Source organism: Pseudophryne corroboree, chromosome 3 (assembly GCF_028390025.1).
Source record: "Pseudophryne corroboree isolate aPseCor3 chromosome 3, aPseCor3.hap2, whole genome shotgun sequence".
NCBI lineage: Eukaryota > Metazoa > Chordata > Amphibia > Anura > Myobatrachidae > Pseudophryne > Pseudophryne corroboree.
In genome coordinates, this window is record NC_086446.1 from 728,035,418 (window position 1) to 728,055,662 (window position 20,245).

General features: G+C 47.0%; 1 protein-coding gene across 4 annotated transcripts in view; it reads right to left on the minus strand.

Annotated features, from left to right (window-relative positions):
* Positions 1 to 20,245, minus strand: part of MGMT (O-6-methylguanine-DNA methyltransferase) — a 777,690-nt gene that overhangs the window by 216,498 nt on the left and 540,947 nt on the right. For all 4 annotated transcript variants that reach the window (XM_063962213.1, XM_063962215.1, XM_063962211.1 and 1 more), the window contains one exon: positions 17,288 to 17,448. In XM_063962213.1, coding sequence (XP_063818283.1) covers positions 17,288 to 17,448 — 161 coding nt within the window. The remainder of the gene's footprint in view (positions 1 to 17,287; positions 17,449 to 20,245) is intronic.

The following is a 20,245-nucleotide window of genomic DNA, read 5'->3' on the forward strand; positions in this document are numbered from 1 at the left end:
AGATGCTTGGAGCCTGATTAACAAGATGCCGTGCAGCTGGCTTGCTGCACGAGCAGAAGACAAATGTGTGAATGTTTTAACTGATTAGATTGACCCTGCAACGGGGAGCGCGGTCCGCCCGTGGCGTCCCCGTTGCTAGGGTCCAGGCGGCTCAGTGTTACTAGGGAGCCGGCGGCTAAGCGCGCACGGCGTCCCAGCGTTGCTAGGGACCCGGCGGCTCGCACGCCTGGCGTCACTAGTTGCTAGGCGCCGGGCCGCAAGGACGTCGCGGACCACGGCGCCTAACAAGTCCTGAGTATGCCCTGCTCCACTTGTCCACATGTCCGTGGTTAAGTGGACATTGGGTACAACTGCATTTTTTAGGACACTGGTGACTCTTTTTCTGAGGTCTGTGTACATTTTCGGTATCGCCTGCCTAGAGAAATGGAACCTAGATGGTATTTGGTACCGGGGACACAGTACCTCAATCAAGTCTCTAGTTGCCTCTGAATTAACGGTGGATACCGGAACCACGTTTCTCACTGCCCAGGCTGCCAAGGCCTGAGTTATCTGCTTTGCAGCAGGATGACTGCTGTGATATTTCATCTTCCTCGCAAAGGACTGTTGGACAGTCAATTGCTTACTGGAAGTAGTACAAGTGGTCTTCCGACTTGCCCTCTGGGATGACGATCGACTCCCAGCAGCTACAACAGCAGCGCCAGCAGCAGTAGGCGTTACACTCAAGGATGCATCGGAGGAATCCCAGGCAGGAGAGGACTTGTCAGACTTGCCAGTGACATGGCCTGCAGGACTATTGGCTTTCCTGGGTAAGGAGGAAATTGACACTGAGGGAGTTGGTGGTGTGGTTTGCAGGAGCTTGGTTACAAAAGGAAGGGATTTAGTGGTCAGTGGACTGCTTCCGCTGTCACCCAAAGTTTTTGAACTTGTCACTGACTTATGATGAATGCGCTGCAGGTGACGTATAAGGGAGGATGTTCCGAGGTGGTTAACGTCCTTACCCCTACTTATTACAGCTTGACAAAGGCAACACACGGCTTGACACCTGTTGTCCGCATTTGTGTTGAAATAATTCCACACCGAAGAGCTGATTTTTTTTGTATTTTGACCAGGCATGTCAATGGCCATATTCGTCCCACGGACAACAGGTGTCTCCCCGGGTGCCTGACTTAAACAAACCACCTCACCATCAGAATCCTCCTTGTCAATTTCCTCCCCAGCGCCAGCAACACCCATATCCTCATCCTGGTGTACTTCAACAGTGACATCTTCAATTTGACTATCAGGAACTGGACTGCGGGTGCTCCTTCCAGCACTTGCAGTGGGTGTGCAAATGGTGGAAGGCGCAAGCTCTTCCCGTCCAGTGTTGGGAAGGTCAGGCATCGCAACCGACACAATTGGACTCTCCTTGGGTATTTGTGATTTAGAAGAACGCACAGTTCTTTGCTGTGCTTTTGCCAGCTTAAGTCTTTTCATTTTTATAGCGAGAGGATGAGTGCTTCCATCCTCATGTGAAGCTGAACCACTAGCCATGAACATAGGCCAGGGCCTCAGCCGTTCCTTGCCACTCCGTGTCGTAAATGGCATATTGGCAAGTTTACGCTTCTCCTCAGACGCTTTTAATTTTGATTTTTGGGTCATTTTACTGAACTTTTGTTTTTTGGATTTTACATGCTCTCTACTATGACATTGGGCATCGGCCTTGGCAGACGACGTTGATGGCATTTCATCGTCTCGGCCATGACTAGTGGCAGCAGCTTCAGCGCGAGGTGGAAGTGGATCTTGATCTTTCCCTATTTTTACCTCCACATTTTTGTTCTCCATATTTTAATGTGTGGAATTATATGCCAGTATCAATAGCAATGGCCTACTACTATATATATACTGCGCACAACTAAAATGCACCACAGGTATAGAATGTAGATGGACAGTATACTTAATGACGACACAGAGGTAGGTACAGCAGTGGCCTTCCGTACCGTACTGCTATATATAGTATACTGGTGGTCACTGTGTCAGCAAACTGCAAAACTAAAATGCACCACAGGTATAGAATGTAGATGGATAGTATACTTAATGACGACACAGAGGTAGGTACAGCAGTGGCCTTCCGTACCGTACTGCTATATATAGTATACTGGTGGTCACTGTGTCAGCAAACTGCAAAACTAAAATGCACCACAGGTATAGAATGTAGATGGATAGTATACTTAATGACGACACAGAGGTAGGTACAGCAGTGGCCTTCCGTACCGTACTGCTATATATAGTATACTGGTGGTCACTGTGTCAGCAAACAGCAAAACTAAAATGCACCACAGGTATAGAATGTAGATGGATAGTATACTTAATGTCGACACAGAGATAGGTACAGCAGTGGCCTTCCGTACCGTACTGCTATATATAGTATACTGGTGGTCACTGTGTCAGCAAAACTCTGCACTGTACTCCTCCTATATAATATTATACTGGTGGTCCCGACTCCCCAATCCCCACAATAAAGCAGCACACTGAGCACAGATATGGAGTGTTTTTCAGGCAGACAACGTATAATGGTGGTCACTGTCAGCAAAACTCTGCACTGTACTCCTCCTATATAATATTAATTATACTGGTGGTCCCCAGTCCCCACATTAAAATAAAGCAGCACACTGAGCACAGATATGGAGTGTTTTTCAGGCAGACAATGTATACTGGTGGTCACTGTCAGCAAAACTCTGCACTGTACTCCTGCTATATAATACTGCTGGTCCCCAGTCCCCACAATTAAGCAGTGTGAGCACAGATATATGCAGCACACTGAGCACAGATATGGAGCGTTTTTTTCAGGCAGAGAACGGATAACTGGTGGTCACTGATCAGCAAAACTCTGCACTGTACTCCTCCTATATTATACAGCTGCTCCCCAGTCCTCCCCACAATGAATTAAGCAATAATGCACAATCAAATTCAACAATAACGGAGAGGACGCCAGCCACGTCCTCTCCCTAACATTTGCAATGCACGAGTGAAAATGGCGGCGACGCGCGGCTGCTTATATAGAATCCGAATCTCGCGAGAATCCGACAGCGGGATGATGACGTTCGGGCGCGCTCAGGTTACCCGAGCCATACGGGAGAATCCGAGTATGGCTCGGACCCGTGTAAAAAGGGTGAAGTTTGGGGGGGTTCGGTTTCCGAGAAACTGAACCCGCTCATCACTAATATATATATATATATATATATATATATATGACACATATATTCATTGTTGTATGGTATTACACAGCCTCCTGCCGGCTTCACGGATCCGAGTGCTGCGTACTAAGAACCAGCATCTCAGGGGTCATCGCCCATCTGAGTAAGTCTCATCTCACCCAGAATGGGCGACGGATCTCCTCTGCTGGGCCAGGAAGTCCAGCACAAGTGCAGTGCACCCACAATCGCAGTTGTATGCACACCAACAATGAATCAGGCCCATAGACACAAACACAAACAATGGAGCCCGGTTTCAGAGGCATCTCCAAGTGTAGCGACACCGGATGTGCGCTCGGCACTATCTCCGCCACGCTGTGAGGTGCAGCCACCCAAAAAGGGGGTGTGGCCTCGCAGGGATCTCAGTTTCTTCACTTCGGGGGCGTGTCCAGCATCCCCTGGAGTGCAGTGCCGGATCTTCATTTGTGACAGGAGCCGAGTGCTGCAGGAGATTATCACACTGCAGCACCTGGTTCCTTTCACTGCAGAAGAGCTGGCAATTTGGTCCTTCCGAGGAGGACACCGGGGTGCGGGCCGCACCCCTAGCACCCGGCTTGTGACACCACTGTGTGGTATGATGGATCATGATTTCTACAGGCAATTCAGAATAGTATGCATCTTTCCCAGTATCACAATTGGCTGACTGGATGGTGAATTAGCAAGTAGGTGTGTGTCTCCAGAGTTATGGGGTACGGAGAGTTGCATCTGACTTCAGACAGATCTCCTGCACAAAGTATAGAGCTGGTGTAAGCATGTGTTCGTAGCTATGGATTCTTTGAGAAGATGATGTAGATGGGCAGTGAGGCCACACGGATGTGTGCAACTCTGCATATGAGTGGATATTCCAATTTGAATGAGTCCAATCCATACACAGCATTAATGCAGTGACTAAGCAAGTTCTGTCATGTGATACAGGCCGGGGGCGGAAGCCTTACAGCAATGCTTGTGGTATGAGAAATTGGTGCCTTGCTTTATAATACAGAGGTGGCATTCGCAGAAAACAAAGGCAGAAACAGGGGCGGATTGGCCATAGGGCTCACCAGGAAGATTCCTGGTATGCTGACGTGTCTGTGGGGCCTGTTTTGTGTGTTGTCACGTGCCCCCCACATGACAGGCAGCCCAATGCACTCAGTACACTGCATTGTCTCCATTCATTCTGTTATACCATCTCTGCAGTACAGCCGCTCTGCCATCCAGTGATGCTGTCATGGTTACACAGTATTTTATAACTCTTGTGCTGCCCATGTCAGGCCACTTCTACAAAATTTTACAGGGCCACTTATAGTTCCCAATCCGCCCATGGTCTCAGGCACAACTGCAGCAAAGGACGCAAGGAAGGATGCAATTGCATACAATCAGGCCCTAGGAGGAGGAATCCCGACCCCCTCAACAGACCCCACCCCCTCATCATACCACACCCCCATTAGGGCTGCTTCTATAAATTTCCCATGCTGTTTTTCCATCACAATCCGCACCTGGGCAGATGTCTGTCCTTATCAGTAGTATTTTAAGTGCAAGGAGAAGCAGACTAGGAGCATATAAAAACCAGTAAAATGCACGAATCATTTTCCCAGAAGACAGCTTCAGTAGCTATATCTATAGAAGATATATGCAGCTCGGTTTCTCTAGAAATCTGAATCCACACAAATTTTGTGGATTCAAACTGAACCAAAACCCAGCTCGGATCCCCCGAGGAGATCGATCCAAACAGAGTCCTAGTCCGAATCATCCCGCAGTTCGGATTTTAAATTTGATTTTCAGGTTTCAGATTGAAAAAAAATGACATGATATTAGCTGTTTTTAAAAAAATTTTTTTTAATGATTTTAAAGCAATCCTAAATCTGAATCCGAACAAAAACACTTGAGGGTAGTTTTGGCAAAACCAAAATACGATGATTAATTAGAACGAAAACAGGTGCACATCTCTAACCTATAGTCATGCTACTGTAGGTGGACTTTTTATATATTAATTTAATGACCACCACTTGCTTATTTAAACCTTACAGTACATCTTCTGGACTCACTGTACACAAATGACATCAATGACATCTATATATGATTACAAAAGACACATAGGCCCTCATTCAGCATCAGTTGCAGTTTTGCTATCACTGGTATGCTGGCACTCGCAGCACATGGCAAGGCCGCGAGCACGCTTATGGCGGCCAGCGATGCGATCGTAGTACAACTGCGATCGCATCGCTGATTTAGAGTAGCCCCCCTGCCTCCACTCAGCCGGCTGCCATGTTTCCAGCTTCAGCGGTTGCATGTGACGTCGCACAGCCCGCCTGAACCCGTCCTCGTTTCCGAAAGCACTCCCGCAAAGCCGAGTCGCTGCCCCCAAAACGCCGCTGATGTGATCCATATTGAATAAGGCCCATAGTTTGTTATGTTATTTATGTTACAATGGTTTGAAGAGGTGTATGGGATTTTCATGATGTTAATGGTAAGCCATCACGTCTGAATATGAATTAAATAAAAAAAACACTCTAAGGGTTAATTTCAATTGATTTTAGGGCTCCCATTACGGACTGGAGCTACAGTATTCAATTGTTTCTACCGATGAGTGCAAATGTTGTGGTTGCCCAAATATCTGCACACAATTTCCTGAGGTGGTGAGCATAAATCCACGAAAAGTCGGGCTTTTAGGCCCCCAAATGTAGTGTGCCCAATGCTGGTTATGGGCAGGATGCAATGCTGGATGAACTTGGATATTTTTTTAAAGGGGCAGTCATTTACAAGGCATAAGCATGCCGTATAAATGATTGCCCCTTTAAAAAAACCTCCATGTTCAGATGGCAACCCGCACCTCTGGCCAACTTGGGACGGCATTACATCCATCCCCAGATGTCTAAACCTGGTGCATTTGGGAACGACGTGTGAGACAGCTAATCGCTCAGTTACTTGTAAATAAATATATTTACTTAAACGTTTAATAACCACATTGTACTTTTATAGACACTTCAGTTTTCTCACAAGGCACCAGTATAATATTATATAGCTATACATTGTGCTCTTGTATCTCACCGCACGCACACAGAGAGACCCCTTCAGTGCTTGTACACGTGGCGGGCGCTTTCATCTGTATAAGCATTAGCTGCAATTCATCTGTGCGCGGCGGGGACCATTAGAAAGACATCAGCACGTGGGTGATGGTTTGCGGATGCAGATAAATGGCTTTTCATACAGGCTTTAGAAATCATTATCCTGGCTGGGAGATGCAAACAAAGGCCAGTGTGCTGACCACAGCAGCGTGCTCACCGCAAGTGTGGAAACGACAAGGCAATTTGTCTGCTGTGTCGTCTTCTCCTTTCTCATAAGATAGATTTGACAGCAAAACGTAAGAAATCCCGGCAATATCAACAGTTATTGAGCCGCTGGAAATTTCATTAATACATTGAGTTCTACAGCAGTTCCTGATGTTTAACACTTTTATCCGTCCACAGAAGGAGCAGCAGTCCAGCAGACTGAATGTGTGCTCAATGCACAGGGAGCAGATTTCCTGTACAAAATAACATGCAGGAAAGGAGTTTCCATCATTTTAGAATTTCTGTAAGCGAGGAATCAAGATACACTGTACAAAGTTTTAGTACTATTCCTGGTTACAATGAAGGGGATCAGTATGGGATCCCGGAGCTCAAAATACCGACGCCGAGATCCCGATCTTGAAGAAGCCGACAGGAATGAGTAAGGGGTGTCCTCCCCTCTCCCCAACCCCCTAACCCTACCTAACCCCCTTGGTGCCTAACCATAACCTTACCCCATAAGTGCCTAAACCTAACACTGTGTCCCTGCTGCCTAAACCTAACCCCCCCCAAAACCGGGAGCCCACCCCCACCCCCACCCCACCGCCTGGGACCACTAGACCAAAATTTTCTTCTTGAGAAATGCTGCAGAAATGATTACATTACATAAATTAGTCTTACCTGTCACCCTTAGGGTCAGTTATGTGGTGGCAGACAGATTGTGGTTCTGTTTGCCCAAATATTTTATGACCGTCAGCGAATGGCACTGGTTTTGCTTATCACATTGCCCGTAAATAATTAAATTTGTCCTGGACCAACAACTATTGGCACCAGCGGCGTATCTATAGTGGGAGCATGGTGTGCAGTGAACACTGGCCCCTGGATCCAGGGGGCCCACACATCCTGCACCCATACATAGTTATACCTATTTGCCATCTCCGAAGTCTTGTGTCGGCTGCCGGGCCCTGCAGAACAGCAGGAATCACAGGGAAAATGGTGTGGCAGACATTTCCCCAGTGATATATGCATGAGCAGCAGAGACATCCCCGGGAATAAGGCGCAGGCGCCATTTTCCTGGAGACCTGCACAGCAGACTCTGGCACAAAGTAAACCCTGGGGTGTAGTTCCAAGAACCAGTTGATACAAAGCCCAGTGATATTGCTTCTTATAAACCCTGCTGTCAGTGCTGTATGCTGGAAACAGAACTAAAACAAATACAATTCTGACAGCAAGTATCCCTCTCATCTCATCTTATCCCAGTCATCGAGCACTGGGCTGGCCGCTAAAGTCATTCCATATTTATTCTTCACAATTCAGAGCAGGGGAGGGGGTCCTCAGTATTTATTGAAATCAGTAAATAATAAGAATTTACTCACCGGTAAGTCTATTTCTCGTAGTCCGTAGTGGATGCTGGGAACTCCGTAAGGACCATGGGGAATAGCGGGCTCCGAAGGAGGCTGGGCACTCTAGAAAGATCTTAGACTACCTGGTGTGCACTGGCTCCTCCCACTATGACCCTCCTCCAAGCCTCAGTTAGGTACTGTGCCCGGACGAGCGTACACAATAAGGAAGGATTTTGAATCCCGGGTAAGACTCATACCAGCCACACCAATCACACCGTACAACTCGTGATATGAAACACAGTTAACAGTATGAAACAATAGAGCCTCTCAACAGATGGCTCAACAATAACCCGATTTAGTTAACCATAACTATGTACAAGTATTGCAGATAAACCGCACTTGGGATGGGCGCCCAGCATCCACTACGGACTACGAGAAATAGAATTACCGGTGAGTAAATTCTTATTTTCTCTAACGTCCTAGTGGATGCTGGGAACTCCGTAAGGACCATGGGGATTATACCAAAGCTCCCAAACGGGCGGGAGAGTGCGGATGACTCTGCAGCACTGAATGAGAGAACTCCAGGTCCTCCTCAGCCAGGGTATCAAATTTGTAGAATTTTTGCAAACGTGTTTGCCCCTGACCAAGTAGCTGCTCGGCAAAGTTGTAAAGCCGAGACCTCTCGGGCAGCCGCCCAAGATGAGCCCACCTTCCTTGTGGAATGGGCATTGACAGATTTTGGCTGTGGCAGGCCTGCCACAGTATGTGCAAGCTGAATTGTACTACAAATCCAACGAGCAATAGTCTGCTTAGAAGCAGGAGCACCCAGCTTGTTAGGTGCATATAGGATAAACAGCGAGTCAGATTTTCTGACTCTAGCCGTTCTGGAAACATATATTTTCAGTGCCCTGACAACGTCTAGCAACTTGGAGTCCTCCAAGTCCCAAGTAGCCTAGGCACCACAATAGGCTGGTTCAGGTGAAACGCTGACACCACCTTTGGGAGAAACTGGGGACGAGTCCTCAATTCTGCCCTATCCATATGGAAAATCAAATAAGGGCTTTTACAAGACAAAGCCGCCAACTTTGATACTCGCCTGGCAGAAGCCAAGGCCAATAACATAACCACCTTCCACGTGAGATATTTCAGATCCACGGTTTTTAGTGGTTCAAACCAATGTGATTTTAAGAAACTCAACACCACGTTGAGATCCCAAGGTGCCACAGGAGGCACAAACGGGGGCTGACTCTGCAGCACTCCTTTTATAAATGTCTGAACTTCAGGTACTGAAGCTAGTTCTTTTTGAAAGAAAATCGACAGAGCCGAGATCTGTACCTTAATGGAACCCAATTTAAGGCCCATAGTCACTCCTGCTTGCAGGAAATGCAGAAATCGACCTAGTTGAAATTCCTCTGTTGGGGCCCTTTCGGCCTCACACCATGCAACATATTTTCGCCATATGCGGTGATAATGAGTTGCTGTAACCTCTTTCCTGGCTTTAGTAAGCGTAGGAATGACTTCCTCCGGAATGCCCTTTTCCTTCAGGATCCGACGTTCAACCGCCATGCCGACCAACGCAGCTGCGGTAAGTCTTGGAACAGACAGGGCCCCTGCTGCCGCAGGTCCTGTCTGAGTGGCAGAGGCCATGGGTCCTCTGATATAAATTCTTGAAGTTCTGGGTACCAAGCTCTTCTTGGCCATCCACGAGTATCGTTCTTACTCCTCGCCTTCTTATTATTCTCAGTACCCTTGGTATGAGAGGCAGAGGGGAGAACACATAAACCGACTGGTACACCCACGGTGTTACCAGAGCGTCCATAGCTATCGCCTGAGGGTCCCTTGACCCGGTGCAATATCTTTTATAGCTTTTTGTTGAGGCGGGACGCCATCATGTCCACCTGTGGCCTTTCCCAATGGTGTACAATCCTATTGGAAGACTTCTGGAGGAAGTCCCCATTCTCCCGGGTGGAGGTCGTGTCTGTTGAGAAGATCTGCTTCCCAGTTGTCCACTCCGGGAATGAACACTGCTGACAGTGCTAACACATGATTTTCCGCCTATCGGAGAATCCTTGTGGCTTCTGCCATCGCCATCCTGCTTCTTGTGCCGCCCTGTTGGTTTACATGGGCGACTGCCGTGATGTTGTCTGATTGGATCAGTACCGGCTGGTTTTGAAGCAGAGGCCTTGCCGGCCTCAGGGCATTGTAAATGGCCCTCAGGTCCAGAATATTTATGTGTAGGGAAATAACCTGACTTGACCAAAGTCCCTGGAAATTTCTTCCCTGTGTGACTGCCTCCCAGCCTCAAAGGCTGGAATCCACGGTCACTAGGACCTAGTCCTGTATGCCGAACCTGCGGCCCTCTTGAAGACGGGCACTCTGCAGCCACCACAGTAGAGATAACCCTGTCTCCAAGGACCAGGGTATCAGCCTATGCATCGGAAGATGCGATCCGGACCACTTGTCCAACAGGTCCCTCTGAAAAGTTCTTGTATGGAACCTGCCTAATGGGATTGCTTCGTAGGAAGCTACCATTTTTCCCAGGACTCGCGTGCAATGATGCACCGCTACCTATTTTGGCTTCAGGAGATCTCTGACTAGAGATGACAACTCCTTGGCTTTCTCCTCCGGGAGAAACACTATTTCTGGTTTATGTCCAGAACCATCCCCAGGAACAGTAGACGTGTCATAGGAACCAGCTGTGACTTTGGACTGTTTAGAATCCAACCATGCTGTTGTAGCACTTTCCAAAATAGTGCTACCCCGACTACCAACTGCTCCTTGGACTTCGCCCTTATAACGAGATTGTCCAAGTACGGGATAATTACAACTCCCTTTTTTTTTTTTTTGAAGGAGTATCAACATTTCGGCCATTACCTTGATAAAACACCCTCGGTGCCATGTACAGTCCAAACGGCAGTGTCTGGACTTGGTAATGGTAATCCTGTACCACAAATCTGAGGTACTCCTGGCGAGGATGGTAAATGGGGACATGCAGGTAAGCATCCTTGACGTCCCAGGATACCATGTAATCCCCCTCGTCCAGGCTTGGAATAACCGCCCTGAGCGATTCCATCTTGAACTTGAATTTTTGTGTTCAAGGATTTTAAATATAAAATGGGTCACACCGAACCATGCGGTTTCGGTACCCCAACCCGTGTGGAATAGTAACCCCGTCCTTGTTGAAGTAGGGGCACCTTGAGTATTACATGCTGGGAATACCGCTTATTAATTGCCTCTAGCACAGCCTCCCTGCCTGAGGGAGTTGTCAGCAAGGCATATTTTAGGAAACGGCTGGGGGGAGACATCTCGAATTCCAGCTTGTACCCCTGAAATACTACTTGAAAGAAACAGGGATCCACCTGTGAGCGAGCCCACTAATTGCTGAAATTTTTTGAGACGGCCCCCCACCGTACCTGGCTACACCTGTGGAGCACCCGCGTCATGGTGTGGCCTCACAGGAGGCGGGGGAAGAATCTTGATTCTGGGAACAGGCTGACTGGTGCAGCTTTTTTCCCTCTACCCTTGTCTCTGTACAGAAAGGAAGCGCCATTTGACCCGCTTGCTTTTCTGAAGCCGAAAGGACTGTATTTTTGTCTGTGAGGAAACCTGAGGTAAAATTATTTCTTCCCAGCAGTTGCTGTGGATACGAGGTCCCAGAGACCATCCCCAAATAATTCCTCACCCTTATAAGGCTCTCTATGCGCTTTTTAAGTCAGCATCACCTGTCCAGTGACAGGTCTCAAATACCCTCCTGACAGAATGGACATTACATTTATTTTGGATGCCAGCCGGCAAAATATCCCTCTGTGCATCCCCCATATATAAGATGACGTCTTTAATATGTTTTTATGTTTGCCAACTAGTATCCCTGTTTGACAGGGTCACCGACCACGCTGCAGCAGCACTATCTGCAGGTCTCAGTCTAGTACCTGAGTGTGTAAATACAGACTTCAGGATAGCCTCCTGTTTTTTATCAACAGGTACCTATTAAAGTGGCCGTATCCTAAGACGGCAGTGCCACCTTTTTTGACAAAAACGTGTGAGCGCCTTATCCACCCTAGGGGATATCTCCCAGCGTAACTTATCCACCTGGCGGGAAAGGGTACGCCATCAGTAACTTTTTATAAATTACCAGTTTCTTAACGGGGGAACCCACGCTTTCACACACTTCATTTATTCATCTGATGGGGGAACAAAACACTGCCTGTTTTTTCTCCCCAAACCTAAAACCCATTTTTAGAGGTGCTTGGGTTAAAGTCAGAAATGTATAACACATTTTTTATTGCCGGGATCACGTCACGGATGTTCCTAGTGGATTGTGTATATGTCTCCACCTTGTCGACACTGGAGTCAGACTCCGTGTCGACATCTGTGTCTGCCATCTGAGAGAGCGGGCATTTTGAGCCCCTGATGGCCTTTGAGACGCCTGGGCAGGCGCGGGCTGCGAAGCCGGCTGTCCCACAGCTGTTACGTCATCCACCCTTTTATGTAAGGAGTTGACACTGTCGGTTAAAACCTTTCACCTATCCATCCACTCTGGTGTCGGCCCCACAGGGGGCGACATCACATATATCGGCCTCTGTTCTGTCACCATATAAGCCTCCTCATTCAACATGTCGACACAGCCGTACCGACACACCGCAGACACACAGGGAATGCTCTAAACGAGGACAGGACCCACAAAAGCCCTTTGGGGGGACAGAGTAAGAGTATGCCAGCACACACCAGAGCGCTATATATATACAGGGACTAACTGAGTTATGTCCCTAATAGCTTTTATATAATATACTGTATACAGTGCCAATTTTAATGCCCCCCCCTCTCTTTTCCCTCTTACTGTGCAGGGAAGAGCCAGGGAGCTTCCCTCCAGCCGAGCTGTGAGGGAAAAATGGCGCCAGTGTGCTGAGGAGATAGGCTCCGCCCCTTTTTCACGGCCTATTCTCCCGTTTTTTATGGAATTCTGGCAGGGGTATTTACCTCATATATAGCCCCTGGGGCCATATATTGAGGTATTTTAGCCAGCCAAGGTGTTTTTATTGCTGTCTCAGGGCGCCCCCCCCAGCGCCCTGCACCCTCAGTGACCGGAGTGTGAAGTGTGTGAGAGGAGCAATGGCGCACAGCTGCAGTGCTGTGCGCTACCTTGGTGAAGACAGAGTCTTCATGCCGCCGATTTTCCGGACCATCTTCTTGCTTCTGGCTCTGTAAGGGGGACGGCGGCGCGGCTCCGGGACCGAACATCAAGGCTGGGCCTGCGGTCGATCCCTCTGGAGCTAATGGTGTCCAGTAGCCTAAGAAGCCCAATCCGGCTGCAAGCAGGCGAGTTCGCTTCTTCTCCCCTTAGTCCCTCGCTGCAGTGAGCCTGTTGCCAGCAGGTCTCACTGAAAATAACAAATTCTAAGACTATAACTTTCTAAGAGCTCAGGAGAGCCCCTAGTGTGCATCCAACCTCGGCCGGGCACGAAATCTAACTGAGGCTTGGAGGAGGGTCATAGTGGGAGGAGCCAGTGCACACCAGGTAGTCTAAGATCTTTCTAGAGTGCCCAGCCTCCTTCGGAGCCCGCTATTCCCCATGGTCCTTACGGAGTTCCCAGCATCCACTAGGACGTTAGAGAAATGGGTATGCGTTTGTACACAGTTCTAGCAAAAGTGAGATTCCCTTGTCTTGGACTATGTCCGAGGAACCTAGCTTGTTTAAAACTGATGTGCGGTTAACATACCGCCCATCGGGATCCCGGCTGTCTCAATACCGACGCCGAGAGGGATCCCGATGAGGGTACTATACCGCCGCAGGTATACTGGCGATGTAGGTGATTCCCCCTCTATGGGTGTCTATGACACCCACAGAGGGACAATAGAACCTGTGGCGAGCAAAGCTCGCCACCGAGACCGCAAGGAGCTTTGTTGCGCTCGCCCCCCCTGCCGGCATTCTAGCGCCCGGAATGCCAATGTCGGTATACTGACATTCGGCATCACGGCCGGCGGGATCACATACCGATCCCTTTAAAATTGCCCTATATTTCATCAGCCAATACTGTAGGTCACAGCCTCCCAGTACAGAATCCTCGTTGATATACTCTGTGCTTCTGTGAACATTATGATTATATGGGGAGATTCAAATGTTTGAAAAGTCAGTTGGGAGTCTGTCTAATAGAGAGGAAAACACAGACACCCAACCGACTTTTCAAACATTTGACTCTCCCCATTTGACTGTCTAAATGTTATTCTATGCAATTCAATAACTCAGGATGAATGGACACGCAGGAAACCCTAGTGCAACACACTCTTTGCTGAAAGGTGGAACTAAGGTTGGGCCTGATTCAGAAGGACACAGCTGCTGTGTGAATGTATGCTAATTAGGTCCTAATGTCTACATTTCAGATCTGCCGACTTCCCAAAGATGCAGCATATCATCATCATCATCAGTCACAGCATCGACCCATCTGAGCGAGCCTAAGGCTACTCCCAATGTCTGCCTCATCTCCGCTGCTGAGGTCAGTAAGTCTGAGTCGGAAGACTCCCCAGATCTGCATAGACACACTGTGGATCCTACGAGTCTGCAGATCAAAACACACGGGAGATGCACATACACATGGGTTTATCTCTGAATTAGGACCTATGTCAGTGGTTCATTAGAGCGATCAGTGTAGAGAGTGAGCTCTCTGCTCAAGAGTTACAAAATGAGGAGAAGTTTGGCTACGACCACAAACATATACTGTATATAGGGGCTGATTCAGGGGCTGGACTGGTGCAGTGCGCGATACTTCTCCTTGCGGATGCAAGATGATGGACAGCGGCGGCCATTCAGGGGGCATTTCCAGGGCGGCTGCGTGACATCACATGCAGCCGCTCCGATTTAAAAAACGGCGGCGGGCTGCCTGACAAGCGCAGCCTGGGAACAAACTTAGTTTGATGCGTCCGCAATTTTATTGCAAACACATCGTGAGGCGGCGCTACGCATGCTGGGCAGCCTTGCCCTGTGTGAGGAGATGGGCGCTGATCTGGCTGCGTATGCAGCAATCTGCGTCCGTCTCTGAATAAGGGCCATATTTTTGGGCTGGCCGGAACACAGGGAAGTATAGTATGCAGACATGTTTGATGCTCCTACACAAGGCCAATGTCAGCCCAGCATTGAATATAGAAAAGTGACAATTACATATTTATTTCATCTACAGCATTCATTTACTCTTCATTTACTATTAAACAATTACAATTATTCTAGTAAAAAAACCTGCAGGCTCATGAGACTCGCAGGTTACCTCAGTCACGTTACTCTCGTTACTCTTACCAACATTGCATACACGGATGTACCGTAATTGCCCATTAGTGTGGGGTATTTATTACAATCTGTAGGAGAAAGGAACGAGTTTACCTCCTCTCCAAGCTGGGATTGCCTATTTCCTAAGGATATGTCTACCTTTCTAGAAGTATCTATCATTAACACTACTATCCGATAATAAATATACTTATATAATGATCACTAGCAGTCTGTCCCATCACCGACATACACGTGGGAGCTCGCAACCCCCTCCCCCCCCCAACAGCTAACATCTGCAGCCACTGGTCAGGCCACCCGGAGAGGAGGACTAATGTGCCAGTAACAGGTGGTATACAGTATATAGCATGGCGGAGCAGGACAGGCTGAGGTGACCCGGCATGTGCTAATGTGCTAGGCCCATTTACTAGTTACTAATAGAGGTATTCGCCTCAGTTTTTAGCTTCCCTACTGCTGTGCAGGCTATGGCACTGTTATAGGGTTTCCTGTCATACAGTATCTCTGGTGCCAGACTGGTTCCCTCTGCTATAGGTGTGCACGTAAACGTCAGTGCATTGTGGGATATGCGGGGCCTGATTCAGATGCAAAATGGGCGCCAGTAAAGAAGGCCATGGCAGCCAGATTTACTATCTTATGCTAAAGCCATCCATCTTCATATGTATAGACGCATCATCCACTGTTATTCATTATTATCATTAGTATAGGCCAGGGATGGGGAACCTTCGGCCCTCCATCTGTTGTTGAACTACACATCCCAGCATGCCCTGCAACAGTTTTAGCATGGCCAACTAGCAAAACTGTAGCAAGGCATGCTGGTATGTGTAGTTCACCAACAGCTGGAGTGCCGAAGGTTCCCCATCCCTGGTATAGGCACTTATATCTACTCTAGGCTGGGTGCAAAAAGATCTGTCAGAAACATGTGCCCCTTCTTTGTACACACCCGTCAAGCTAGCACTGAAGCCTGGCTACACCCCAACGACACTCTGATAAGACGTATCTTACCAATGCATTTGCAGACTTGTTGCCCAGTTACACCCATTTCCCGGGCCATGCACAGAGTGAACCTGGCTGCTATCGTAGTCTCCGTCTGTGAGCTTATCCATATGCATTGGGCGAGGCATACGCAGTCTGCAAATACTTTTGGACTTGCATGCCACTCACTCAGTGCCACAGTACCATGCCGAAAGTGAAAAGACAGCACTGGGGCACGTCGGCCAACCTGTCAACCACCCACTCGGGAGCCAAACTTAAATTATCGGGAGCTCATCAGCTGTCACCACTGGAAGACACAAAGGAGCCAAAGAAAAGGACATTTTCAAGTGGCAACAAATACAGTTTAAACTTTCAGGTGTACCTGTCGCCGACACACAACGGAACTGCCATATTGTGGGATGAATAACGGGAATGCTTAATGGCTCCGTGACGTCACGGTGAATCCTATCTATCCGGCAGACCAACGGTCTAGCGGTAACCGGTCTTTAGATCGACAACACTTAGGTTGACATGCATTAGGTCGACATGGCATAAGTCGACACGAGTTTAAAACCAAACAAACATTTTTTTAACTTTTTCATACTTTACGATCACATGGACTACGACTGGGAATAGTAACCTTGGGGCACTAATTGGGGTTCTCGGGCACTTTAAGAAGAAAAAGACCCCAAATCCCCCCCCCCCAAAAAAAAATAAAAAAAACAAAAAAAAAACTTATGTCGTCCTTTTTCCATGTTGACCTAATGAATGTGTCGACCAAAAGTGGTGGACCTAATGACTGTCAACCTAGTTACTGTCGATCCAATGATCCACACCCGGTCTAGCAGTGTATAGGCAAATGTTACTTTAAGAAACAAGACCTTTCCGAGAACAATAGATCCATTGACGTTCCTCCTCTCAATCAGACCTGTACAACTTTTTTTTTCGTGCAGCTGAAGACAAAACTTAAAGCTGCGTCATTTCACAGTCCGGAGCCAAGAATTATTACAACCTGTGCCAAAACCAATACATGTTCTTGGAACAGATAGGGCTGACCGAGACCCTTGTAACCACATCACACTGAGCACTTGTCTGTTCTAGTAGCATAAAACAGTCCAGGTTGGTGCTGATAGGGTGAAAGGTTCTGAAACTGGTATTTAATCGTGACACAACAATGACATACTATCAAAAAGACAACAAATACAGTATACAATCAGTATATACCTTTGTCAAAGAGCGGATGGTGGAAAGCTGGGATGGGGAGTTTCTCTATCATCCAGGGCTCGCAGAAGTAGGCTTGCAGCCAGCTTGTGCACTGCTTCAGCGATGGGATCATTTCCTGAGGGCCCTCGCATACCTTGAAGGTTGCGGAGTCCTCCTTAGCCCTGCAAACGACAGAGAGTTAATGTTCTTTCCTTCCAGTGCCTGTTACTTTCCTGCAATAAATTAGCAAGCAAAACAAAGCCTAAGTCAATGAAAATGCACCTACTTTCCAAAATACACTTGTATTCAAAGGTTGTTTGAAATTAAAAGGAAGCTATTAACCAGATTGAGATTTAAAAGATATCGGTTACTAAAAGTTTTTTTTTTTTACATTTCTTTAAAGCCTTGCAAAAAAATAATAATAATAATAAAATAAATACAAAAGAAAGGAAAAAAATCAAACATTTGCAACTCAATTACACCAGATATCACACCTAAGGGCAATGCCTTGCTGTTATATCTGGACCAAAAGCCAAATCTGTGATTGTCTGAATCTGCAAAGGGGAAGGGTGGCGGCACGGTTGAACTGGACAACCTAATTTTAAATATAAGAGGTGCTACATTGCTGAGACTGGCAGTGCCACACAGAAAAAAAGGAAAATGCAGGGTTACACTAAGGGGGATCAGGTCAGAACTGCGCATGCTTATGCACCGCAATGCGCAGGCACGTCATACGGCTACAAAGCGGATCGTTGCTGGGCGATGGGTTTTACAAAGAATCCATTCGCACAGCCGATCGCAAGGAGATTGACAGGAAGAAGGCGTGTGTGGGTGTCAACAGACCGTTTTCTGGGTGTGGTAGGAAAACGCAGGCGTGTCCAAGCGTTTGCAGGGCGGGTGTCTGACGTCAATTCCGGTCCTGAACAGGCTGAAGTGATCGTAACGGCTGAGTAAGTTCTGAGCTACTCAGAAACAGCACCAACTCTTATTGTACCACTCGGCTGCACATGTGATCGCACGCTTGCAAAGCTAAAATACACTCCCCTGAAGTCGGCGACTATTTGATCGCAGCACTGCAAAAAATAGCTAGCGAGCGATCAGGTCTAAATGACCCCCTAAGAACACTGGTAATCGAAAAATTATAATAAACTCTACAGTTTTACATGGAGTAAATTTCAGGTTCTTAGCATAGTTTTGGTCAAAAAGGTGGGCCCATCTACCATGCACGGTGACCTCATCAGGTGGGTCTTTAACATCCCTAAAACTGACTTATTATATACATTTATCCAGGTCTAACCTATCATAGTGCTCATTTTAATATGAAGACAGCTAATTCAAGGACCCATACTAATGAAAGCATCTAAGGGCACGTGGGTGGGGTGTTAATCCAGGTAGAGGGGTCTCCACCTTCAAGTGTACATACATACACAATTACAGAGTAAAGGGGGCAGCTGGACTGTACTTCCTAATTTTAAACATAAGACGTTCTACCTTGCTGAGACTTGTAGTGCCACACATTTAAAAAAAAAAAAGGAAAATGCAGGTGCAACTTTGGCCAAAATTGTGCTGAGTACCTCAATTTACTCCATGTTAAAATGTAGGAGCACCAAAATCAAATTATATCTAGCCCCCCCGCCCCACCCCCCTCCCTCCCTCCCCCCACCAGTCTAAAAATGTTGTGGTGCCCCTGATCCCAGAAACATAAATCAAAGACCACATTAATAATTTAGGTCCAATCCTGCTAAATATGCAAATTATGATTTAGATTAATTTGGTTATTCTGTGGAATCTTTAGCAAAATGTTTATAGTTTGTCTTTCTGTTATCCAGTGATGAGGAGTACAGTATGTTACTGCTTTAAAAATCAAAAGTAAACATGAAAACAAGAGCTTCGCTATACACTGGTTCCCCCACATTTTTGTGTTAGAACTAATTTTAGCAGTAACTTGGTTACCAATTAGCTATATTACAAGCCCTTTTTCCGTATGTATTTATTTGGCATTTTAAATTTCCAGTCTCCATACTGATACAGAAGAGTGAGGTCCATTGAGGTTTTCGTTTTGGCCATGCTGCCACCATGAAAGAGAACATCCAGCTTCATTAAAATTTTAATTGGCTGCTTCTACAGAGAATTAGATCCCCAAATGTTATTGCTACAACAGACTTGCAAATATAGTTGGCCTTTAAAATGATATACTGGGCATTACCAGACTAGCCTCCCACGACCTCACAACGAGTAACACAGTCTTTGTGCAAGCTGTAGCCTTCTGCGGAATGCGCTTTAGCCTGGATGGTCATACGCCACTGTGGGGTTTTTATATATATAAATCAGAGGGCAGTCTATTCATATGTTAACAAGAATAATAAAATAAATGAAATGATCAAAGGGTACTAGAAAGGTAACCACAACACTAATACCCCATTCACACATACATCAAAAACCTGGGTATTTACCCAGACTTACAGCACTCCACTTTATATAATACCCACATGAGCCATCGGGTGTTTGTGCGTGTAAAGGGCCCCATAAACTAGGACGATTTTACACAATTTCATACAATTCCGATATATCCGTCTGATATATTGTATGAAATGGTGTACAATCGTATGTGTTTTAGATCGTATCCAATCTGATGCGCGTCCCCATGGCTGTCGGATAGGATTCCCTAGGTCGTTGGTGCTGCACTAATGATATATCGGAATTGGATGGAATCGGATGAAAAAAATGTGTTTTTTTGTGCATGTGATATATCGCATGCGATGTATCACAGGGAAGTTTGACTGGCATTCTCAGGACACTCTCAGCACCCGTAGCCCTCTATCCAGCCCATCAGATATATCTCATGGTACAATTGTGTGCCGTACGATATATGGCATGCGATATATGGCATGCGATATATAGTATGCAAAAATAGCACAAAAGTACCAAATCGTATGGAATCACTCCCAGGAAGGTCCCGGGGGAGTTCAAGGGAAATTA